At 38.2% G+C, this 26,719-nt stretch overlaps 1 protein-coding gene across 2 annotated transcripts in view; it reads left to right on the top strand.

Annotated features, from left to right (window-relative positions):
• Window positions 1–25,272, top strand: part of MPP3 (MAGUK p55 scaffold protein 3) — an 85,936-nt gene extending 60,664 nt beyond the window's left edge. The window contains exons 13-19 of one of the 2 annotated variants that reach the window (XM_014052992.2): window positions 225–266; window positions 2,042–2,206; window positions 4,488–4,568; window positions 16,771–16,864; window positions 19,078–19,186; window positions 20,278–20,400; window positions 23,283–25,272. In XM_014052992.2, coding sequence (XP_013908467.2) covers window positions 225–266; window positions 2,042–2,206; window positions 4,488–4,568; window positions 16,771–16,864; window positions 19,078–19,186; window positions 20,278–20,400; window positions 23,283–23,462 — 794 coding nt within the window. In that variant the 3' untranslated portion in view covers window positions 23,463–25,272. Of the gene's footprint in view, window positions 1–224; window positions 267–2,041; window positions 2,207–4,487; window positions 4,569–16,770; window positions 16,865–19,077; window positions 19,187–20,233; window positions 20,401–23,282 lie in introns of those variants that run through there. The other variant, XM_087713635.1, reaches the window with a different exon arrangement.
• The last annotated feature ends 1,447 nt before the right edge of the window (window positions 25,273–26,719 follow it).

The raw sequence follows: 26,719 nt of genomic DNA, 5'->3' as shown, positions 1-26,719 counted from the left end.
TCCAGAGCTTCAGACAGAATTGTTTGCCTGTGGATGCTTGGAGCCAATCTCTCTATACAACACAACTGCTTTACTTACTGAATTTGTCTAGCCTTTGTTCTTTATTTCCCACCGGTCTTCATATTAGCACTTAAAGACAGATAATGGCATTCTTATTTCCAGAATGCATGACCTGCAACTTTTAATACATTTGTGCCTATTCTCTCACTCTTCTTTCTATACAGAAGACTGTGACTGTGAGGGTTACTTCAATGGACAATACATAGGTGGGTACCAGTCTTTGTAATGAATAATACATATTCTAGATTCTGTCCTAGAAACTGGAAGGTATATAGTTCAATTGTTCTGCAAATAGTTCTGCAACTATATTAATTCGGCACCTAATGCATTTACACTATATTGCCAAAGGTATTCACTCACCCATTCATATAATCAGACTCAGTTGTGAGCGAATACTTTTGGCGATATAGTGTATATTCAGCTGTTTTATAACTAGCGAAGTTGCCTTACACCAGATTAGAGAGAGCTGGAGGAATCCTTCTGAAACTTTGTTCTCAAGATGTTCTTTACTAGGAAAGAATAATAGCCGTCCACTTCTATGGGAGAAAGAAAAATGTCTATGACTGCAGCCATGGAACATGATTGAAAAATGGGCTGAACCAGGGGTGAAATCCACTTACTTTTGTTATCGGTTCGATAGCAATATGACCTTCCGCATATGTGCAGAGCGTCAAAATGACCCCTAGGCAGGTGGGCAGAGCCTGCTACTGAGCACGCCTGGCAAGCGAGCAAGCGAGCAAGCGAACAGCAAGGCAAGAAAACAGCAAGGGGAATCCACTGTGCCACATGATTTAGATTAGCTAGAAAGCAGGAAATCCTGCTTTCTAACTAATATAAATCGTGTGGCACAGCTGATCTTTGGAAAAACCGGTTCACCCAAACTGGTAGCATTTTTTTAAAACTACCGGTTCAGGTGAACAGCTGGCATATTTGCTACCGGTTCAGGTGAACCGGTCCGAACTGGTAACATTTCACCCTTGGGCTGAACTTAATGGGCGAATGAGTAACGGATTACCGAATGAGTAACGAACAACTAGGTTGTTTCTTGGTATTCATTTTAGTTCTAGTTATGCTCTTGATCTCCTTTCCTCCCTCCTTCCTTCCCTAGTTTATTTTTGACATTCAAATAATCAGTCCTCAGCATATGACTAAAATAGAGCCTACTCTTTATGGTCATATGTTGTAATGGTCATAAAGTGAGTCATCATGTGACTGACTTTAATTTTATGATTTTTTTTGCAGCAGTTGTTAAGCAAAGGCTATGACTGTTAAGCAAACCATTTGTTCAGCAAAAACAATGTAAATAATAAATCATTATCTGGTGCCTCTGGGGGGGGGGGGCTGGGAGCAATCATAAATGTGGGCCAAGTGCTGATACTCTCATATAACTGTCTGTGTGTAGGGTGGGGGGTGTTGGAACTTTGGAACCAAGTTGTAAGTACCTTTTGGGAGATACTTCAAATTGTTGCTAAGCCATCAGTTATTAGCTGAGAACTAGCTGTTATATACCGTATTTTTTAGAGTATAAGAAGCACCTTTTTCCCTTCAAAAAAAAGGGTGAAAATCTGAGTGCGTCTTATACACTGAATACAGCATTTTTGGCCTATGTGGGCCTGTTTTTTTTCACGTTTTTGCCCCCTTCTCCCCAGCCCCCCCATGTCCTTTTTTGGGGATGAAAAACAGGCCCATTTTCACGAAAAACAGGCCATTTTTTGGAGCTCTGCAGAATGCAAAAACATTTTTCTTTTTTAATTTGTCTTTTCAAAATCTTGGTGCGTTTTATATTCTGAACAATATGGTACATATCATAATGGACATTTTGAGATTTGATTGGCAACAACTTAATAAGAAGGGGAGGATATAATCTTTTGAAGTTTGAGAATCACCAGATGATTGGATAGCAGACTAAATAGGGTTGATTAAGCCTTTCCTAACACTTTGAATAACACAGAGAAGGAAAATATTACTTTTGGCCTTTTAGCTGGCTTGCGACGAAGTTTCCGATTGAGCCGAAAGGAGAAGCAGAGCGATCCAAATGAAGTCAAACAAACAGAACAAAACTCCACTCCAGAACTTCTCACATATGAGGAAGTCATCAAATACCAGCAGCAGCCTGCTGAAAGGAAGAGATTGGTGGTTTTAATTGGTGAGTTGCTGTGTGTAAAAAGAGCACCATTTTGTTACTGGGAACCGATTGTTGACACACTGCAGATCAGTTCCTCAACCGTGGCAACTTTAAATTCAGCTCCCCAAATTCTCCAGCCAGCCCATGCTTTAATGTTGCCAAGATTGGAAAACACTGACATAGATGGTGGACATCAACATTTTCAAACTATATGGTGACCTCAAAGATGCACCCTGAAGTTCTCATCTTTTTAGGAAGGTATGGGATGTGGTAGAGCTTAGCAGTCAGTATCAAGGATCATGAGGAAAGAAAAGCAAGTTTTGGATCCATCTTCATCAAAATCCAGGTAGCTCCCAATTAAGTAGACATTTATTCTACTATATATAAAATCTATAATTTAGAGGACCATGCCTCTTGTAATTTTGGGTAACTTTCTCTTCATGTTCACTAAATTCATGAATGTATTTCAAAACAGACAGGATTTGAATAACATTATGAGAGATGGTGCTTTCAGAGGGTCAGCTGATGCAAGGGGAATTCAGTGGAGTTGCAGTTTCCTAGCAAGGAAGGAGCACATTCCAGAAAAGGGAAAGGGGATACAAAAGGCAGCATAGTCCTGACCTGGATAAGTGACAGAGAGTAAGCAGAGCCATTCCCTAGAACAATGGTGACGAACCTTTTTGGCACCCAGTGCCGAAAAGAGAGCCTGCACATTTGTCTGTGCCACAACCCAGTAGACAAGCTGCTAGAAAGCATGCACGCGCTGGAAAACTTCCGATTTCTAGCGCATGCATGTGCGCCAGACAGCTAGTCTTCCAATTACTGGCACGTATGGCGCACGTGACAATCAGTTGGCCAGCATGCATGCTCACGCTGGAAAACAGGAGACCAGCTCTTCCACTTTCCGGCATTGCCACATGCACAAAGGCCAGCTGATCATCGCACATGCATGCGTGCCAGAAACCCAGAAGAGGAACAGGCAATGTTGTGCATGCCAGGCGACATGGCTCTGTGTGCCACTTTGTGCATGCATGCCATAGAATCTCCCTGGGCATATCCATTATGGTGAGAGTAGAAAGGGTTTAATCTGTAAAGATTCTGTCTACAGTATGTCACTCTTAGCTTGATAAGCATACTTCTTTGAAGGTAAAGGCTCCAGATTTTAAGAATATAAAACTCATGCTGGATGAGAATCAAGTTCTTTTAGTCCAGAATCCCATTTCCTCAAAGGCTCATCCGATACCTCTGAGAAGCTCAGATCAGGATATGGGGATATCAGCCTGTTCCTGCTGTTCATTTAGCACACAGGAATTTTGCTTCCTATTTTGGAAATTGTAAACATTAGCACCTGGTTGTTGGATGATGCAAAGTTCCATCACCTCCTTGAAGGAAACAAAAAGATAAACATGTAATAAAAATAAATATTTTTAAAATTGTTTATATGAATGTTTCTGAATCTTGGTAACTTTAAGACATGTGGCCTCAACTCCTGGAATTTTCCACCAGCCATGTCTTAAATTTGCCAAGGTTTGAGAAGAACTGGTTTATATGTAAAATAAACATGCATGAGGAATTTTACTCATCTTCCTTTCTGAAATTTAGCATTTCCCCACTGTGTTTTACTTCTTCCACTGAGCAGGATGTAGGATGCTACCCAATTCCTTAACCTGGAATGGGAAAGCAGCAGGTAAACTGGGCTTGCCAGCTTGGCCCTCTAAAGACAAAGCTCTCCACCTTCCAAACAATCTCTGCGGGATGCCTTTCCCTTCTGACTTAACCTGAGAAGGAAGGCCAGTTGCTTGAAAAGTGAAAATCTGGAAGATAAAGCTAACGAGGTACAAAAGCTGAGCAAAGCCTTCATTTAGTGCCTTCAAAAGTAGTGGAATTGGCTTACAGATCTGTTTAAAAAGTACAGTGGATTTGGGCTATATGGATCTTGATGGGGGTCATTGGACAGGAGGAGATGATGGATTTAGAATTGCTAACCTTTCATTCCATGCCTGCTGTTTGCATTTGAAAACTAGAAATGCCCACCACAATAAAAAGAAGTTTTGCACTCTAACCTGGAGAGGAATCATATCAGAGGCTGTGAGCTTATTGTGACACAGAAGTGTGTTATTAGAAAGCTTTTAAGACAGTTGCTAACAGTGCACATCATATCTTATTTGATTCACTTCTAAGGGCAGAACCAACATAGATAAAGCTGCCAATCAAACATTGGCCTGTATCTTTTTATGGTTGGCTTCTGCTGCATATGCCTTGTGTTTTGTCTATTCACCCTCCTCTTCCTCTCATCTCTCAGGTTCTTTGGGGTCTCGGTTAAATGAACTCAAGCAGAAAGTAGTGGCAGAAAATCCACAAGAATATGGAGTTGCTGTGCCACGTAAGAAACTCCCCCTCCCAAGATGTTTCTAGTCACCTATCCCCTCCCCATGAAATGCAAAGTTGTTTATTTCTCTATTTATGCTACTTTATTAATACAAATATCAAACTGCCCAATGGTAATGTTCTCTAGATGACTTAGAGGATGCTGTTGTTCAGTAATCCATTCATTACCCTTTTTTCACATCCTAATGGACATCAATTTGCCAGAATTATTTGTGAATAATTAACTCCTTGGATTTTTTAAAGTTACGCTTGTTTTATCAGTAAAAGCATCTGGCCGTCTTAAGTTCTGCTGACAACTTTTCTATTCCATCTATGTTTCCAATCATCAGAGTCTTCTCCAGAGATTCGTGCTTCCATAATATGGCCACAGTAGCTAAACATTTAGCTTTATTATCTAAGATTGAATGATTACTTCTTGCTGTTCATTGTACTCAACAGTTTCCCCCAGCACCACGGGGATAACACATTAATTTTAATTCATTCAGACTTTCTTAATGACTAGCTTTCATAGTCATATCTTAAACAATTGCTTTTTATTTGGATAAATTTTCTTATGTTGCTAATGTCTTTTGCCTTGCAATTTTTCTCATTTATTTTCAACAAACCAACAGGCAGACATTTCTCCTTATTCTGCTGTTTACCAGGTGGAATATATTTGTTTCACCTTTGATGATATCACAGATTTGGTCCAGAGCGATCTCCAAATATTCTGTTTATTCAGTCTAATATATTAAATCTGTTATTTACCTGCACTGCTCACTCATATGAAATATTGCTGAGATTGTATCTTATTGGTCTGATTATTTTGTTGCTTTCTAAATTGTAATTCATAAGACGTTCCTGATTTCAGTCAGGTCTTGTTTTTGTTGGCAAAGCTAAACACCTCCATTTTAACTTGCAAAATATATAGTTTTAGTCAATGTGTTTTTGATATTGTTTGTCCGGCAATTAAATCTTGCAGCTTATTAGAAGAAGGTATTTACTGCAAACAATAAATGATCTTGGGAGAATTCTATTAATCAATCATCTGCTTTGTTTCAACACCAAATTCATTTGTTCCCATGATTCCAAATGCTTTTTTATTTTAACGTTTTAATACACACATTGCCTATTACGACTGTGACATGTTTTAGTATGTGAAGTGGATCAACAGGGTAATCTAGGAACTTTTCAATATTATCTTCCTCTAGATCTGTGCTTTAAGCATAAAACGGGACCATTGTAACATAGGAAATCTCACCTAGAACTTGGATTGTGACTATTCTACCATTTTCGGGGCGGGGTGTATTTAAGCATTGACTTTTGCACTCTTGCTAAGAATGATGATGTCTCCATTTGTTCTGTGAATTTCCTGTCCACAAAAGAAGATTTGATGAGCCTCTTGTGTAAAGATGAATTCCCATCCATTTTATTTATCTCGATCCGAGAAAGTCAGTGCTATATTCCAGTGCTATATTTCTGCTCTGATAATATCATGTTCCTGATATTCCCACAGATAAATGTGATGTTTGTGTATATGAATATACACTGCACTTTCTGTTTTTGCCTGTGGATAACAGTCGTATTGTAAACACCAATGTTATTTATATTTGTTCTTGCCTTTATCCAGTAGCTTACTGAATACTTTCCAGTTTGAAGAATTCATTTACCATGGTCATGCAAATATTTGTCCTGATTGTGTGTATTTGTTTGGTTTTCTTGGTTGCCTTTTCCTTCTTCACTGAATCATGATTGATCCTTTCTCTCTGATCCGGCCATTTCTAGGTCAGTGTTCTGAGAGTGTGTAGTTTCAAAAATATATTCACAGAGCCACTGACATATGGAAGCCAACTCACTATTATAAGATAATGATCCATGAATTGGGACTTATAAGACACCAGGATAAAATATAGTGAAAAACAGATCACTTGATAAACGGTAACCTAACATAAAATAAACAGACTGGTTAGGATACTGGAAGATGTGAAATTGTGTGTGAGACACCCTGATCTAAAAAGCCCATATACTGTATAACTGCAAAGGGATAATATGGAATCAATACTTCAAAAGAAGATTAGGATTTTCTTTTGTCTGTTAATCCCTCCTCCTTTTACAGGCTGCCTCTCTTTGGCCACATTGGAGTAAGTGGGGCCTGATAATCCCCCTACTATCTTTTTTTACTGCCTTCAGAGGAATCCTATAGTGTGTGTGTAAATTTTTTTAATCCAAGGAGATTGTTGCGGTGAATTTAAAGATTGAAATACTTCTATGAGTCTTTTCATCTTTTTGCATCTTAAAATCAACCCCTCCTCTTTGGCTAATGTGTAATCCACTGCTGCAAAATATGACTACTTTTGAAAATTAATCTGAAGATTAGCTGTTGATTGGGAGAGTTTGTTTCCCTGGTAAATGAATGTCTCTCTGTCTGTCTGTTTATCTCCTTGGCTTCTCAGGCAACTAGTGATTCCAATAGAGTGGCAAAATCCTGCCATCCAAATTATTCCACCTTAGTTAATTCTTGAACTATATCTCCCCAAGGGCATCACAAATCAACAAACTTTAAATAAAAACCAAGCAGAAAACTTGGAGAACACAAGCACCAATAATTTTAAGCTTCTAATATTACTCACACCCAACTTGCTGCATTTATCATAAGCGCTAAACTCTTGAAAAAGTCTGCTGTATGAGGATGATGGTTGAACTGGCAGCCTGTCCATCTGGAACATGTGATAGAAATAATTATCCCAGTGTATCTTAAATAATTGCTGTCTGTGACCATATGTCGCATAACCTAACCCTCTGTTCATTTTTTCTGTCCATTTTTCATGTCGTGAGAGCAGCACAGATGGGCCTTTTTCTCCAGTGGGATCATCATAAATGTAGACATTGCTTTCTATCTCTATGGGACCATTTGGGTCAGATGTTGTTTTTGCATGTGCAGCAATTGGCTGGAACAGGAGTGAATGGTAGGTGGGGATTGTTTGTCCAAGGGATTATCTTTGGTTTGTTTGCTAAGGTTTGTAGCATATTCCCAAGAGCTTTATAAACATAGCATGGAATGGCGTTTCAGCTGCCACATATTTGGCTCATTGGAGTTCTAGCTATATCCTTCCTCTAATAGTCAGATTCCTGTATCTACAATATCTAATATAAAACAGGAAGAGCTCTGTTGGATCAGATTGAAGGTTGTCCTAAACTCGGTCTTCCTTGTTTTAATTTTCACAGTAACCAAAGATGTCCATAGGAAGCCCACAATATAAGACCATGCTTTTGTTTCTAAAGCTTCTACTTCTTTTTTGGTAGGGAACTTGCCAGTAGTTTGTGTGTGTGTGTGTGTGTGTGTGTGTGTGTGTTTTAGAATTATCACATTTGGGAAGATTTTTTTTATTTTTACAACAGCTTCCCCACATGCCGTAACTCTAACCTTAATTGGTCACTTTCAGATATTTAATATGGTTTGTGTTCACACAATATTGCTCATCTTTCCTTAGGTTGGTTTTTGAACCTACCTATTGTGTCTTAGAATTATATATGAATTAAGCATTGTTTTCTGAAATCCTTGTGTTGCCTGCTAATCTAGAATTTGTAAAATGGATACTGAAGTTGAAAGATGTAAAAAGATGCTAAAACTGAAACAAACAACACAACATATTTACTTAAATTGCCTCCATTAATTACTTACAATACCAGGGGACTTTCCCCCCATGTGCCATGGTGAGCCCCTGTTGCAAGGATGGTCTCCAGAATTCAACTCACAAATGGCTGCTTTCTATGGGCAAGCTCTATAGTCCTGAGATCTCTCTTTTCCCCTCTACCCCAGGAGTTGCTCAGTTTAGGCATTAACAAAGGAAGATTAGGATTAAGTATCTAGCTGGGACTGAGCGCTTGCTTCAAAAAAAGAGAGGAATAATGATTTGATTGATGTTAGAACTGGAAATTTGTTATCTCACAGCTTGCAAGAGTAAATAGGAGGACCTAGCCTGTCTAAGCAGTCTTTCTTCCAGTATTAATAGAAAAATGCAGGTCAATCCTAGGACAGGGAGTTATGGTTATTCGTCAGGTCATGGGTTAAAAATCCTGTCTCAAACAATACTGAAGGAGCAACAATTGCAGGAAGAAAAAATATTGTAAAACAAATTAATCTCATGACACTGTGAATAAAAAGCGGATGTGGAAGTTGCTTGGATTAGAGTGAAAAAGAAAGTTACCTTACAGAATGCCACAGAAGCGTGTGAAGTTATATTGGAAAGTATGAAAGAGCAGGCATAGTGAAATGGTGAAGTGAAAGAAGCTGTGAATGATGAAAAACAATTTTAAAGGTCTCTTTAAATATAGTATAAATTGGATGTCAATATTTTCAGTTTACACTTTAATTTTTTTTAAAGATAAATCACCTATATGAAAAAAAATGCAAAAATATTATTGAATAAGGATTGCACTTCATTGTACTTTGATATACAATACCCACAAACATTTAATGTTTCATATATTTCTAACCACATTTTTTAATCAGTCATTTACTCCCTTTAAAACTATACCATAAATCTGCCAAATTTTCTCCCCTTTCTTCATCTATGTTTTGACATCTGAGAAAGAGTTCCAGTTCATCGATCTCTCCTTTCTGTATTTTGCACTTGTCGTTTCCCTCCACTCTCAATTTGCTGTCAGTGTCAACAGTTTTTGCATCACTTTCATATGGCTTTGTGGTTTTTTGAACTCTGTCCCCAAACTTCATCATTGTTTTATAAGTATTCTCAACTCTTCCCTCCGTACTTTCTGTATTTTGATCTATAATTTCAAGTGTCTTTTCAATTCTCTCTGTGGTTATTAAAACTTTTTGAATTTCTAACATAATTCTTTGCAATGTTGGTTCCTTTTCTTCTTCATATTGTACCATTTTTCCAGGTTATAAACACTGCCACTAAAATATCCAAGGCTTTGCTAGGTTTCAAACAAATTCAGTGAAATTTTTCAGGTCAAGGCTTTCTCTTTTCTTCAATGGAATACTTGTATAAACAAAACTTTTCCACTGACCCTTTCAGTAAACAAAGCCAGTAGCTTTGTAATATCAGATGTTGCCAAGCCTCTAGCTTCTAGATGGCAGTTACATCTTTTCCCTCTGTTTTTGCCTCTCTGTCTAAACTCTGAACTCCAGAAGAGGAGAAAAAAATTGTTTAAAGATTACGATCCAGCAGAACCTCGCGAGGAAAGAGACTTTTAATCCACGAATACAAAAAATGGGAAGAAGGAAAAAAAAAGACCAGTCCAGTTTAAAAGTAAGAGGCATTTGTAAAAAGTCCATCCATAGAAAACAAACAAAATTAAAGTGGAAAAGATAACATGATAGTTTTAAACCAGGGGTAATTCGCCACTTGCTTTCTTCTGTCTTCAATTTTATTTTGACTCTAAGTCTTTTGGGTTTTCTCTTCTCTAATAATAAAGATTTTTCTCACCATTTCGGCACACTGTCTCTCCTGTTCTGCTTCCGTTTTAGGGGCTTGTCCCAACCTTTGGCAGCCATGGCTGCTTCTCTTGTAGCTGGCAAAAAGAGCTTTCTCCTGGATCGATCAGGGACTTGCAATGTCTCTTGAGATCATCAGAACATGCTCTTCTCTATCACTGTTCTTTCAGAATGATTTAGATCCAAAAAGGACCACCAGGAACAGAGATATCGACAGCAATCTTGGAGTCCCAAGATTGCATGTCGTGTCTTAGCGATGTCAAACTCCGCTTCAAGTACGTACATCTTAAGTTAAGCGCTTCATCTTAACCAAGAAAGCTTTAAGTTTTTTCACTTTTCAAGGTCTATAAATTCTAAACTCTAAACTCTTTATAGTTTTCCATAGTTTTGATATATTTCTTCATTGTTGCCTGTCACATGTTTCACTTAAATCTATTATCTGACAGCCAGATAATACCTGACAGCTAGGAAATCTTCTTGGGTTAAGTATATTGTAAACATTTTTGTTCTTTGAACATAGATTTTTTTTTATCCAAAGAATTCACCAAAGCTTTGGTTTATTTTCATTAGATGTCTTATTGCACTTGATGGTTGTGTAAATACTACATCTTGCATGAGATTTGCATAACATTTGGTTTATATTCTTCTCTATGGAATTTGAGACCAGATATTTGTTTGCTGCCTCAAATCTTTTCTGCCAATATTTCTAAAGCAATGATAAATAATAGGAGGAAAAATTGACTCTCTGTGCCCAATAGCTTTGTTGATCTGAATATTTGCAGAAAGTGCACTTTTGGCCATGATCTTAATGTTTGCTGTTGATGCACAGTTTTGGCTCATGCTCTAAACCAAGCTTGGGTAAATTATTGAAAGATGGGTAAGTCTTCTCCAGGATCTATTTTGTTCAGGAGTGCAAATAAAAACATGCCCTATGAGTTATCAAAATCTTTTCTGTAACTTGCAAAATTAGTGGTGCCCATTTTCTATAAAATAATAATAATATATTCTATTGTATTAATCAATAAATCTGGTTTATTAATTATAAATCTCATTTATGTTTCTCTTCAGTACATAGCCTGTTTGATTGATATATATTATTTTGGAAATTCATTTCTTTAATTGTTTTATAAAAAATTTATAGTCAATATTCAGCAGGGAAATTAATTTGTCTGCATTGCTGTGGTTTGTACTAGGCTATTCATTTCACTGTAAATCAAAATTATGTATTCTTCTTTCCATATTTATAGTACTGCCATTGCCTCTTCACCTAATTCATTGGGTTTGTCAGTGGTTCCAGCAATTCCTCAAAGTTGCTCATAGTCAAATTGTTGTTTGACTTCTTGAAATTCTTTCATAGTGGTCTTGTTGGTTTAGTTCTATGCATTTGTTATAATTCTATTGTTTTGGTTTCTAGTTCTCTCCCCTCCCCATCTGTTATGTTCTTTTTCATTTTGCCACTTGTTTAATAAAAAGACCCTTCAGATAGGCTTTACTTTCTTCCCATATGGCAGGAGCAAAGTTCTTGGTGTTCTATTTATTTGGAACAATATTTTCAAAACCTTTTTTTAATTTTGGTAGAATACTGTCACAAATTAGTTGTAAATGGTTAAGAATTGAGCAGGAATATGACAATATGTGTTACATGATGTCTCCTTGGATATTCTGGATAAGACATGCTTGTGGTAATGTTAGAGTTGAAGATGTGAATGTATGTGTATCTTTGCATGCAGATGATGTTGGCTGAGAATGCAAATGATTTGTACCAAATGGCTGTTTCCTTTTATGTTGCATAAATGATAAAAAAGTAGAGTAGATAGATGAATTTGTGTACTTCAGGAGAGTATTTACTAAGAATGAGTCAACAAATTGAAACTTCTAAGCTTTCAAATACAGACACGATAGCTGATAGTATATAATCTATTGTGAGAAAGTAATATTTATCAAAATAAACTAAAATAGATGAGTATATTTATGCTTCTACCCACTTTATTATATAGAGGTGAGAATTGGGTAGGAAAAAATATAAAAATAAGTAGAATGCCAGGTAAATGGGGTACAAAAAGAATCCAAGGTAAAAGAAGAAAATATGGTCCCAAAAATGAACAGCTGCTGGATGAATGTGGCCTGAGTAAAAATTAAATATGTATATTTATATATATTGTTATATGTTGAAGTATTTATTTGAGAGATTGAAAAAAGACCAGATTGCAAAGCAAATGTATTATAGAAAAAATAAACGGGTTGAAAGAAAGGAGAAGACAGAGAAAAGCGTGGTTACATGTAGCAGATGGAACCCTCTAAAACAAAGAGAGGAAATATATGAAATGGTTTGATGAATAATATTGACATAAATTAGCTTTATCTCTGTATTTCTTTTCTTTTTGTTTTCCTTTAAATTTCTTATTCATATTCTGCTTTGTATGAATGCTTCCTATGAAGCGGAAGAGCAAGATGTATATGCATGTATGACTTAGAGCAGAAATCTTCAAACTTGGAAATTTTAAGACTTTTGGACTTCAACTCCCAGAATTCTCCAGCCAGCATAGCTTCTGGAAGTTGAAGTCCACAAGTCTTAGTTGCCAAGTTTGGGGACCCTTGACATAGAGTAATGTATGAATGCAACCACTAAATTTGCATGAGATTAATTTTGCTCAGTGCAAGCACATTCAAACTTTGTAGTGTTGTGACCCCCCCCCCCAGAAAAATAAATGATTGCATTTGACTCCCCGTCCCCTAAATAAAACAAAATAATGACTGAGTAAAAATGCTGCAATTGGATAGATGGCTAGGTCCTGGATTTATCCATCTCCTGTATATCTCTTGGAGGTTTATTCTCCACTGCAAGTCCATAGCAGAATTGCTGTAAAGTTGAATTGGATTTTCACAGCATCTATTTTTTTTTCTTAAACCAGATTAGCCTTACAAAATTTTCGCAACTTCCTCCTCCCCAAACTACTTAAATTGAACTACAACCTACTGGCTCTGGAACCCCCAACTTGAATGCAGCCCTTCTCTCTAATAAACCATGTTTTATATAAGGGCAGCTAGTACGATCTGCAGAAATATTTAAGTAGGAAAATAAGAGCTTCTCTTCCTTTATTTCTGTTTTTGGTTTCCTCCACTGGCCATTAGAACTTGATTTCATCCCTGTTCCTTCTCTGTATTCATCTGTTCTTTTGAAAACTTTATTTATTTTACATAGAACTTACTGCTTTTAGAAAGGGCTGGCAAATAAAAAAGGCTTTAAAAATGAAACATTTCATAATGTGTGGGCTGGAAATAGGTTGTTTTTGTCCTAAATGCATTAAGAACTGAAATATTTTTTAATAGCAATGGACTGAGAATAAGGGTATGGGATGGGGATGGTTTGAACTCTGTGTTGAAATTTTAAAATTGCCAAAATGAAATAAGAGCTAGAACACTAGAAGAAATGGAAAGTATTGAATAATTGAAATGTAAGTCAGGCAAGCGGGTTGTCTACTGAAAGAGAAAATCTGCTTTCAGGAACTAATTAGGAGATTATATAAATGCTAACAGTCAGACCAGATGTAAAAAGTTATTTCTGGCATTAATAAAAGGCACATAGGGAAATCCACATAGGGATGGTGAAAGCACAGCTTTTGCAGCACATTGTCTTAGCCAAAAAACAACACAGATATACACACATGTAGGATGAAGGAGATCTATGTGCAGTAGAAATTATTGCTGTAAAAATTAGACATTTCAATAATATCTGAAATCTATGGCCACATAAAGGCTAAATTCTATAATACTTGACTGTGTTTCTGAATAAGTCTCTGAACCCAAACTGGGAAAATGGGCTTGTAGCAAAGAACAGCTAGTGCAGGGAGCAGGTATTAGATTTATTAGGCTACTCATTGTGTACTTGCAGATACCTCAAAGTTCTCAGGTATCCATTTAAAAAAATGTTTTAATTAAGAAATGAGAAATATCTACTACACAGCTGACTACCATCTTACAAGATGATCTTTTATTTCCAGTAATGCTTAGTTATTTAGTAATTCTTAGTTTATCCAAAGAACAATTTTAATATGGGCATGAGTTCCAGGATGGGAGACAACAGGGATGCCCACAGATTCTGGTAAAAAAAGTTAGATAGCAGCCATACAATCATACGATTGTATCTGCAATCTACATTCTAACAGGCAAGATTTTGATTTCACCCATTGTGGATGCTATCTTTTTTAAACTATATGCAGTAGACACTTCTGGCATTGGCTGAGCATTTGATGTATTGGGAGCTTCTGAACTTTCCCAACAACATCTCTAATCCTCCAGCAAATGATTTTGAATTGAAATAATTATTGAGAAGTAACCGAGAAAGATGGTTGGATCCCAATGTTGTGTCAGTGCATATGTTTCTACAAGGATTGTATTCACATGGTTACAATCTACATTCAGTGGAAATAGAGCACCATGCATTAGATCAGGGGTCCCCAAACTTGGCAACTTTAAGACTTGTGGACTTAGCTGGCTGGAGGATTCTGGGAGTTGGAGTCCACAAGTCTTAAAGTTGCCAAGTTTGAAGAGCTGTGCATTAGATGGTGTGTGCCACATAGAAATCGGATGACACCTCTCCCACTAGAGGCATTATATTCTAAATAGATAAAGCACATCAGAAGGAACCTTGAAAGCATTGGGATCATCCCATCTGAAGGAACCTTGCAAGTCATCTGAGCCAATCACAGCTGAACTCATGATTTATAATGCATGATATGACTACAATATTCTTGATAGATGGTTGTCCTCCCCTGCTTAGATGTTAATAAAACTCTAAATGTAACCGACTTATTAAGCCACAGTTCATTCCAGCTGAAAAAAAATACTCTGACCCTTATAACCTTTCAGTTTGTGTTTGTAATTTTATTTACTTTAAAAAGAAACCAGGTCTTCATTCACTCATACAAAGCAAGGGTAGGCACTAAAAAAATCTTTTCAGTATTTTAAGCAAGCAATTTCAACTATAAGAAACAAAAAATGAAAGTTAGATAGAACAGGAAGAGTCTAGTTGCCATAAAACTGGTCAGATCTGTAAAGCAGAACTGACAGATCACTTTAAACCAGCTGTTGAGAAGTTTAGCTGACACCAGAGTATTTATCCGCTGATTTACAATACAGCTCTGCTTAGGCAAGAATTATCTGCATGGGAAAGCTGTTGGAAAGAAATCTTTTCTAAAACCTAGCCTCAAAAGGCAGTCTAGGCTATGCAAAATAAAACTTTGATAAGCCTGAAAATATTTTGGAAATAAATACTTTGAGCTGATGAAGCAAAAATTGAATTGTTCCACAATAACACAAGATATATTTGAAGACAAAAAGATGAGCAATTCATAAGAAAATAATACGTTGCAGGTTATTATGCTCTAGTGTAGTTTTGCTATGCGTTGGGCTTATGTGGCAGCCAATAGCAAAGAAGTTGGATACTTTAGCAAGTCAGTCTCATATACCTCCAAATTAATTGTGAAATATTTACAGAAAAGGAAAATAATGGTTTTGAAATGGCCTTCATAGTCCCAATATTTGATATTATTGCAAATCTTTGGGAAAATCTCAAACGTGCAATACATACAAGGAAACTTAAGAAAATAAGATCTTCAAGGAACAGTGAGAAAAATTATTAGTAGGAAGACTCTGAGCTAGAAAGAGGTGTCGCAAAGTACTGATTGAAACAATGTCCAAATACTTCACCATAGTAGAAACACTGAGGGAGGAGGGGAGACAGTTAAATTGATAAAGAAGTCAATGACACATATTTTTGAGCATCTATGGATATAGGCATCTAGTTACAACTCTATGTTTGGTATAATGGTTAAGGTACTTGTTAGAAATTCAGAGATAATAAATTCTAATCTTGCCTCAGACACAAAGCTAGCTGGGTGTTCTTAGGTCATTAATTTTCTCTCAGCCCTAGGAAGGAGGCAATGGCAAAAGATTTCTGAAATCTTGCCAAGAAAACTGCAGGAACTTGTTCGGGGCACAATGTCGCAAAGCTAGTTATTTAACTATTGAAAGATCCTGTTAGTGCAAACTTTGCAAATCATTACAATATAATATGTTGATTGAGAATTGATGAAGTTGTAGTTCAACATTTTGGGAGGGGATTGAACTGATAAAGTGTACTGTGATGGGAAGTTGGCTCCTGTGTTTTTGCCCATATAAATTCTGTTGCCTCTGGCATAATACACACTTCTAAGTACTTACTGAGAGGAAGTTACCAGTGATAAAAGAGCAAGCATGGGTTACTCAACTCTTTTGAGATATTTATTCTAAGATCTCTAGTCACTAGTTGCATATCTTCTACTATAACATCACTGCAGCTCTCCTGGGGGAAGCATAGATGATGCATTGCTATCACATGAACAAAAAATAACCAGAGGTGTGGCTGAGAGACATGTTGGGCTGAAGAAAGATAGTGAGGTTTTTTTTTTTGTTTTTTTTTTGGTGAGGGGTAGGCTGCTCTCTTTGTGATTTGTAAAAAAATGTGGGTAAACTAATAGTATGACATTATAGCAGGCATAAGAGATATATCTCTTCTCTGGATCATCGCAGCCAAAGACACCCTCAGATGAGTTAGAGAAATCTTTCTGACAGCAGTGCTGTTTTCTTATAACTTTTCTTTTGCTTCTTATTTGCCTTATTTTGTCATCGGTGTCATTCCTAGCCCTGTTCACTCTGCCATGCAAAGCAAAATGTTCTACCGTCACGTCATCTAAACTTGACGACTTCTCTCTCCCAGATACCACAAGGACCAAGAAGAGTCATGAAAAGGAGGGCGTAGAATACAACTTTGTTTCAAAACAATCATTTGAGACTGATATACAGCACAACAAGTAAGCTTTGCTCTGAAGTACTTTCACTACCTCTGAGGTACTTTGCTCTGAAAGTATGTCTCTTCTTGTATTAAGCCCTATTCATGTCATGTATCCTCTGAGAGTCTTGACTAGAGTAGCTCTCCTTTGCTGAGAGAGACTTTAATTTCATGGGTAGAAGAGCTTTGACAAGCATATTTTATCTAAGTTGGGGCTATAATTATGGGGAAATTTTGTTGGGCTCTAAATGTTCTCCAGATTGGGATGGGAGCAAAGAGATCTTATTAAGGCTGGGTTTGTTTTACTTAATATGTTGAATTAATTGTATGCACTATGTTGTGTATGGCAGTTTCCTGGTTCCACTAGGGTGTACCCTACTCGGTTCTGATTGGTTCCTGCTTGACAGCCGGCATATATAAAGAGCTGTCAAGCAGAGTCTCAGTGTTGCCATTATCTGAGACATGCGCCTAGTGAAATGCCATGTTGGCAACCTGTTAGCAATAAACTTTTAGTATTAAGAGATCTGGCTTGCCTCAGTCCTTCTCTCCACCCAAGTTCTCCCTGATAGAACACACTCCTATGCTGCATTTCTGCCAATTTCTCAACACTTCCCAAAATTAGACAGTGTTCTGTGTCTGATCCAAAATCTCTTCTTGCCTGAACTTTCCTAGTTTGCCTTTGCTCGAAGGGGGAAGGGGAGGAAACTGAACAATTATCTTAGTACACAAAATTGAAGACCTTTGCTCCATGTGCCATGCTTCTTTGGGTACTCCAGATTTGCTGGAATTGCATTCCCCAAGAGATTTATGCTAAATAAACATTCTGGGATTTGAAGTTGCAACATATCTAGAGTTCTGGGGATCACTGCTTTAAGAGTCAAGCAATACCATAGGCTGAGGGTATTAAAAGGTCCCTCCGCATGCTAATGCTGAACAGATCTGAGATTACTGTATTTTCCCGAAAATAAGACAGGGCCTTATTTTCTTTCGACCCATGAAATAAGTGCTTAGCCTTATTTTCGGGGAGGTATTATTATTTTTGAGGTGCCAGAGGTGGCAAGCGTGGTCACCTCATGGCTGCTACTGTGTTGCAATATTTTTGGGGAGGGCTTATTGTAGTGAATGTGCTCAAAAGCCTGATTGGGTTTATTATCTGAGGAGGTCTTATTTTCAGGAAAACAGGGTACTGTATATACTCAAGTATAAGCCTAGTTTTTCAGCCCACTTTTTGAGCTGAAAAAAGCCGCCTCGGCTTATACTCGAGTCAGTGAAAAATTTGCCCGAAATGGAGGAGAAAAAGGGGCGGGGCCATGCCGCTGGGTGACGCTCGTGAATGGCCCAGCGCCCCTGAGTTTCCCCTCCCTCTGTGTCAGTTTGCCGCGCAGCGTGCACCGCACCATCCCCCCTCCTCACGTTCTAATGTAATGCAGGGCTATCTTACGATTCCCCTTCCTCCCCCTACTGCCGCTCTGCAACGATGTCCCACCTCCTCCTTGTTATGGCAAGCAGCCACATAGCGATGTCCCACCTCCTCTGGTACAGTGATCCAATGATAGGAATCACTGTGCCGTGTGTCATAGGAGGCGGGACATCATCATCACAGCGGGACATCAGCATCATGAGGTGAGTGAAGTATTTCATTGAATACACCGGTATTGTGTGATAATAATTTGTTATGCAGAGCAAATTTTTACAATGGCTACTGTATATTTAATGGGCACAGGTAGGCTGTATATGTTATTCAATGGGCAATGGCATTATTGGTATCTATTTTTATTTTTGAAATTTATCGGTAGCTGCTGCATTTCCCACCCTAGGCTTATACTCGAGTCAATAACTTTTCCAGTTTTTTGTGGTAAAATTAGGTGCCTCGGCTTATATTCGGGTCGGCCTATACTTGAGTATATACGGTAGTTTTATATTAGTTTTGACTTCAGAATGCTATAATGTTTGTTTATGTTTGGGAAAGTGACTAGATGTCTCTAGGTATAAGATTTCTTGTGTGTGTATGCTTTCTAAGCATTTGCTCTTTCCTTGATGAAAGTGAAATGTTCAAAAAGATTCATCCCTTTTAAATCTTGTGGCCTGAAGCAAATTATTAAAAATAGAAAAGACAAAGACGAAGTAAACAATTTTATGCTATAATAAACATTTAACACGTTTGCATGCTGCAATCTCTTTTGAGGTTGGTGTTCTGTTTTGCTTTTTCTCACTTAATTCCCTCACAATTTTCAGGTTTGTAGAACATGGAGAATATAAGGAAAATCTTTATGGGACAAGCCTGGAGGCGATACAGTCTGTCATGTCTAAAAATAAAGTTTGCCTTGTGGATGTTGTGCCTGAGGTAAATTAACATTTAAAAGAAAACCTGTCCTCCAGATTTGCTTTTCAGTTTAGGGTCGATCGTAACCATGGACAACATATGGCCTTTAGAAAGAAATTAGTGTGTAGCAAGAACTGTGACAAATAACAGACACATTACAAGTTAATTTCCTTGTGGAAATATGCTGTGTTATTTTCAGATGTGCCTTGTATCATATATTTTTATAATGTTTTTGTTACTTGGCACTGCTACATCTATCATTATCTCCTGGTTCTTCATTACCCCAAGATGTCTGGTTGATACCTGTCTGACCATCTGGATCTGGAAGTCTCACAGAATTTTAGCCCTATTATTCTCCTCAACCTTCTGTGGTATCTCTAATTTGAACTTGGGAGTTCATTATGTTCAGGAACATCTGGACCATATACATTCCAGATGTTCCTGGACATAATGCCAATTACCTGGTTGTGCTGTTCAGTGTATATTGTTCCTGCCTGCAACTTACACCTGACACCATGTGTTTGTCTCTGAGGCCTGTCTACAAAGTCTGCACCTATAATATCCAAGATAAATACAAATTATTTTCTACACACACACACACACACACACACACACACACACACACACACACACACACACACACTTTATATATATAGTGTCTTGGGTTCTAAATTATCTTCCTTTCCATATTCATCTTTTATTACTTTTAATAACTAGTGCATTTGGTTGGAAAAGCAAAACCGGGCCCATTTTCAAGCAAATAGCATTCAGTTGACCATCGGTTGAGTAATTATCATTTACTATTTAAGTTGAACAAGTAAAAATACTTCGGATAGTTTCAAAAAAATATTTCATCAGTACTAGGATCCTCTCCCAGATATTTTTAACTTTATTAATTTATAGGCCTTTTTATCCTGGTGTATATTATTGATGCTATTTATTGAGTGCCTCTTTTATTATATTTACGGTTATATTATAAAGCAACATTACAGCAAAATTCAAGATTTCTTCAAAGAGTCTTTCAGGCCATTAAATCAAGAGAAATAATGACAATTTCTTTCCTTTAAGAAATTGCGGCTACAGATTTCTGTTTTGCATATTTCTGCTTCCAGGCAGTGAAGCACTTAAGGACAGCCGAATTCAAGCCCCATGTGGTCTTTGTAAAACCTCTTGTCTCTGAAAAGAAAAAGAACACGCCAGCCTCTCTGCTGACAGAGGACATTTTTGTCCCGCTTGTAAGTATTTTTTATTGAAAGGATGGTTTTATGCTAGGAGCTTATAATGGGATGGACAACATTTACCTCTGCTAAGGACTGTCTTCCCTGGAAGGCTGTCTGTGTACAACACCAGAAATTGATCTGAAGGATGTGGTAGCTATGCAGACCAAAGTGAGTGTAGGATCACCCATTTTTCATTTTCGTTCTAAAGTTTTTATTGACTTCCTTGGATGCTCCTTCAATCCTCTTTTTCTCTCTTCTGTTGCCCTTGGCTTATGCATTCCAAAATTTCTTTTTACAGTATCCCCAGCAGTGTTTGCCTGTAGGGAGTCAGAGTCTGCAAGATGGTGGGCACAGTGTCATAATCCAATTCCAGACCTTTCGCGCTGACCGATGATCTCTGGCAGGCCAGGGATAGAGGACATTCCTCTATTCTGGTGCTCCTTGACCTTTCAGCGGCCTTCAATACCATCGACCATAGTATCCTTCTGCGGCGGCTGGAAGAGGTGGGAGTGGGAGGCACCGTTTTACGCTGGTTCTCCTCTTACCTCTCTGGCAGGTTGCAGTCGGTGTTGGTCGGAGGACAGGTCAACCCCTAGGTCCCTTATATATGGGGTGCCGCAGGGCTCGGTCTTGTCCCCCCTCCTATTTAATATCTACATGAAGCCGCTGGGTGAGATCATTCGCCGGCACGGGATTAAGTACCACCACTACGCGGATGATACCCAGCTGTATCTTTCCGCCCCGTGCCAACTCAGTGAAGCGGTGGAAGTGATGTGCCAGTGCCTGGAAGCTGTCAGGGTCTGGATGGGAGTGAACAAGCTTGCACTCAACCCTGACAAGACCGAGTGGCTATGGATGTTGCCCCCCAAGGATAGTCCAGATACTCCATCTTTAAGCCTGTGGGGAGTGAAACTTTACACCCTTCAGAGAGAGCCCGCAACTTGGGTGTTCTCCTGGATCCGCAGCTGACTCTAGAACACCATTTGTCAGCTGTGACCGGGGGAGCTTTTGCCCAGGTTTGCCTGGTGTACCAATTGCGGCCCTACCTGGACCGGGAGGCACTTCAAATGGTCACTCATGCCCTTGTCACCTCAAGACTTGACTACTGTAACACGCTCTACATGGGGCTGCCTCTGAAGAGTGTTCGGAGACTACAATTGGTCCAGAATGTAGCCGCGCAAGCGATACTGGTGTACCGAGATACACCCATGTTACACCCATCCTCCGCGAGCTGCACTGGCTCCCCATCGGACTCCAAACGCGCTTCAAGGTCCTGGTTATCACCTTTAAAGCCCTACATGGCTTAGGACCCGGATATCTACGAGACTGTCTCCTGCCACATACCTCCCAGCGTCTGATAAGATCTCACAGGATGGGTCTTCTCCGGGTGCCGTCGACTAGACAATGTCATCTGATGGCTCCTTGGGGGAGGGCCTTCTCTGTAGCTGCCCCAGCCCTATGGAACGATCTACCCCCAGAGATCCGGACCCTCCCCACTCTCTCGGCCTTCCAGAAGTCTACTAAGACCTGGCTGTTCCGGCAGGCCTGGGGCTGTTGACCTCAGGAACGAGGTCCAGCCCCACTAAGGTTGAGTGCATGATGTGTCTTTTTAATTTCTTCTCTTTCTATTTTAAATTTTTTAGTATTTTTTTAGAATCGTTTGGGATTGGGCGGCATATAAATTTGTTAAATCTTGAATCTTGAATCTTTCATAAATGTAGCAGTATCCCATGCACATATAAAAGGGGTGTGACTTCGATCTTGATGCTATTCTCCTCATCTTGAGATTTTGATGCCTGTACTCCATGAATATCTCTGACTATATCTTGCCCATTGTTGCTTAGATTTCATTCTAAAGTCTTTGTTGTTGGAAAATTATACTCTGGTGATTAGATACAGATTCTTATTATATACACTCATTAAGCTAAGCTATGGTTTACTTGTTTGGAATTCAATAAATCACTGTTCAGTGAATTTGCATATGGCTCTAAGCCATCAATCTAATTTTCAAATCACAATGACTAGATTCATACAACACATTAAATGCAAACCAGACAAACCTCATAATGACTTAAATTTAATGTAATGGGTAAAGCTGATATTGGTGCAAAGAATAAATCCATTGTAATCAGTGGGGCATAAATCCATCATGACTTAAATGTCTTTGATTTTCTAACTATTATTATAGTAGGTCTGGTTCCAACTGGTTGCATATTTAATGAATTCTTAAGTGAGTAGCAAATAAATGTACAGGCAAAGAAAAATGCCTTAAATTATTATACCTGTAACTCAAAATATTCAGGTTATTACAGATAATCCTTGATTTACAACCATTCATTTAGTGACTAAAGGTATAACAGCACTGAAAAAAAGTGGCATGACCGGTTCTTGCACTTATGATCATCACAATATCCCCACAGTCACTTGATAAACATTTGTGTTCTTGGCAACTGGCATGTATTGATGATGGTTGCAGTATCCTCAGGTCATGTGATTGCCATTTGGGACTTTCCCAGCCTCCTCCTGCCATGCAAAATCAATGGAGAAAGCTGGATATGCTTATGGTGGCATGATTCACCTAATAACTGCACTGATTCGCTTAACAACTGTGGCAAAAAAAGGTTGTAAAATTGTGTGTGACTTACATAACAATCACATTTTGCAACAAAAATTCTGATCCCACTTGTGCTCAGAAATCAACAACTATCTGTACTAAATTTCACTAACCAAATCTGCTTGCTGTAGCAGAATTACCCAATTGGATTCCTCCCCCCCCTTTAGGAAGTGCCAAAAGGGTGTTGCAGCTCAAAACCAAATTTTAAAGAGCCAAGAATCCCTTTAAAAGATCCCAAGGTCCCAAGAGTCATTTCCTATTGTCTTTCTGTTCCATTTTGCAGGATGAGGAGCAGCAAGAGATGATGAACTCAGCAGCCTTCATTGAGGAACAATATGGCCACTTAATTGATACTGTCCTGCTTAAGGAAGATCTCCAGAGTGCCTGCAGCCAATTGAAAACCATATTGGAGAAACTGAACACAGACTGTTTTTGGGTGCCTGTCTCTTGGGTCAAGTTGTAGTCAGCCATGTTATGCCAAAAAAAGAAGATGTATTCCTATTTGATAATAATAATTTGTAAATAGAATGGATGGTTAAAAAGGGAAAATGCTGCTGCAGCAGCCAGCTTGTTTGAAAAGCTGGAAAGAGAATCTGTCTGCAGCTAAAACCATATTCTGATTAATCACTTCGTCTACAAGAATGGAGTGAAAAAACTGCACGATACAATCCAGGGTATGTGTGATTCCTTTTAGGCAGCAGTTCTAGATATTTGAATGCTGTTTCAAGCTCCGTGACCGAGATTCAAACTGGGGTCATCTTGACAAAGATTAAATAGCTGGGAAACATTACAGAGTAAATTATGCCAACTCTGAATCTTCCACAATCAATAATAAATGAGAGAGTCTTTCAATTAAGGGTTATAATATCAGATAATACAATAATATTCCCCGCTCCTCCTATTGGTTGGCCAAGCGGAATCAAAAGAGCATTAGAAGTGACAGTTGATACTTTACTAGAAGATAAGTCTTCCTGGCCACCTGCAAAGGCTTTAATAATTTTGTATGAAAATTAGCCATGCTGTATATTCTCTATATAACTATATTTTGAGACATTCGTGATTTAGTGGGATTTTCTCTCGGGATTATCTCAGTAAACTGCTTAAGCAATGTGTTAAATTATGAAGTCAAGGCATTGGAAAGTGTCTCAGTTCTAATCAAAGGACCACAAATTTCTCACGAGAAAAGCTGGAAAAGCATTTCTCCTCTATTTCTGCATTGTTATGGGCTGTAAATGCTGAGGTATCTGTTTTGTAGGCCAATCAGTTACCCATTTTAAGTCAGCTTTAACTTATGCAAGTGGTCTGAATTTTTAAAAGTGCAAAGGATGTTTGATATAAGCTCGACCTTGCAGAATGATAGCTGCAGAGCTATCACGAATCAGAACTACCCAATGTCCAAGCCTGTCTGTGACTAGCATAATACTGGATTTGCTGTGCAAACATACAATTGGGCACAGACTTCAGCATCCAGAAATTCACTTTGAAGGCCAAGAAAAATTTTAGCTCTTCCAATGATTGAAAATGTATAGTTTTTGTTTGCTTTTCTGGACTTGGTAAATATCTGAAGTGGAACATCTTTCAATTCTAAGAATTGAGGTGAAGGACCATCAGAACTCTGAAGCACCACAGCTAGCCTTTTCCAGATCTCCCTATTCAGTATGATTGGGTCATCATAAACACATACAGGTTGTCCACCATGTTTTGCTTTGTTTAATTCTTCTTCTAGAATGATAATTTTTTTTGCAGATAATGTTGCTTTAGTGATTAAAAGGGAGGGTTAGTTCTTGTGAGAAAGTGCTTGACGTTTCTGTATTTTTCTTGTTCTCTTTTGTTCCACTTTTGTACTGGTTTTTCTGTTCCACTATGTTTTTTGTGCATTTCTCTGTAAAGAAAATATTTCCCATTGGAAAAAAATAATCATCAATCTTCCTAGAACTCTTCTAGAGCTTAACCACAGCATTTATCACCAGTCTGTCTTGAAGCAGAAATTATTGATGTACTTATTTAATTCTGTAGTTTTAAAATTGTGAGGAGAATTGGGGCTTTGTTAAAAAGAATTATCATTGATATTGACTGAATATGGGTCATCAAGTTGGTGTCAGTTCTTAGCAACCATATAGATCATTCCTCCAGGTGGATCTGTTCCCAGGATACTGTAGTTCTTCAGATCTTCCAATGGTGTAATCTATCCCTGCAGTACCTGAGTCCATCTGCCTTGTTGCTGGTCATTGTCTTTCCTTTCATCATTCTCAACATTACAGCTTCTCCAAGAGCCAGATGTCCTCGTATGTGCAAAGTAGCATAACTTGAGCCTGGTCATTTGTGCTTTGAGTGATATATCATTAAGATTGATGATACTAGGCCAGGAGTGTCAGATGTACGTCATCACGTCATCACAACTTTTTCCCCTTGGCTAAAATAGGAGTGGGCATGGCCAGCACATGACATATCCAGCCTGCGGGCCATGAATTTGACAACCATGTACTAGGTGAACCTCTCTAGAAAACAGCTGGTTCACCATTATTAATCTTTTTGTGAATGAAACAAGGTTCTAGGATACATTGTCAATGGATGTGAAAGGCTGGTAGAGTTTGAGAGACTTAGCTAGCATCTGACACAAGGTATATGTTCACTTTATATATTGTATGTATGTGGTATACTATGGTAATTGCATTTATCCTTTACAAGTGTGGGAGAGAGACGTATAGCTTGGAATGCAAGGAATTCCCCCCCTCCCAACTTCTCTCTGAACCCCCCATTCCTAAAATAAAAATTCCCCTTTGGTATCAAATACATAGTTTGGTTTGTAGAATATATCAACAAGCTGGTAGGAATTGTGTAACTAAGAATTCAAGTTCCCTAAAAGTGTTAGTCTTTTGCAAGAAAAATAATAATAGCTAATCAGTTAATTATTGCATACAATCTAGGTATACAATAATTATTTTCTAGTCTCCTTCAGAAGACAAATTGAGGAGCAGAAGATGCTCCTTGAAGAGGAAAAAAAATCAAATCTTTGATACCAAACAACCACAACCCATTTTACAAATTGGATGTGGGAGAGGTTGGGTGTCAGTAGCAAGGCAAAATAATTCTTTTTAACAATGCATGAATGCAGCTAGAATATTCAAAACTCTTTTTAACAGTACATATGTGTGCAACTAGAATATTTTTAAAATTGTTTTTATGCAGAAGAGCGGCTTGTATGCCAGCAGTGCGCCTGACTGATGAGTTGCTTCTTTAAATAATTCACTTTGTTGTATCTGGGATAATACAATGAATTTATGCATTTAATACATGCAGTTTTTCAGAGAAAATTTTAGGAGGAGAACTGCTTGCTTTGATTTACCTCCATCCCCTTTCTGACATCTGACCCAAAGCTAGTTTCCTCTCCTTCTGAATATACAATTTCCACCCTCCCCCGTTGATATATTTCCCACCCTATTCCAGCATGCAGGATGTTTTCAATTGTATATACTTAAAACACAAAAGCTTAGCTCAGGTGTACAAGTGTGAATTCCCCTCTACTTTATGTATCCTTCTTTCACTTCTGAGTTTTAGGTTGGCTTAGAGAGGAGAAAAGTTTGGGGGAACTTACTGTATATTGGAAAACTGAAGTCATGGAATCGGTGTGGATAAATGATTGTACAGTAGTTAATTTTGCTTTAATCCGAAAGTCAATGAAATCTACACTGGTCTTCTGTGATTTGGCACTCGCCAAAC

The sequence above is a fragment of the Thamnophis sirtalis genome, unplaced genomic scaffold, assembly GCF_051295495.1.
Source record: "Thamnophis sirtalis isolate CommonGarterSnake01/CBP01778 unplaced genomic scaffold, rThaSir2_p1.2 scaffold_4, whole genome shotgun sequence".
Lineage (NCBI taxonomy): Eukaryota > Metazoa > Chordata > Lepidosauria > Squamata > Natricidae > Thamnophis > Thamnophis sirtalis.
Note: the sequence above shows the minus strand (reverse complement) of the source record. Positions and strands in the feature narration are given on the sequence as shown.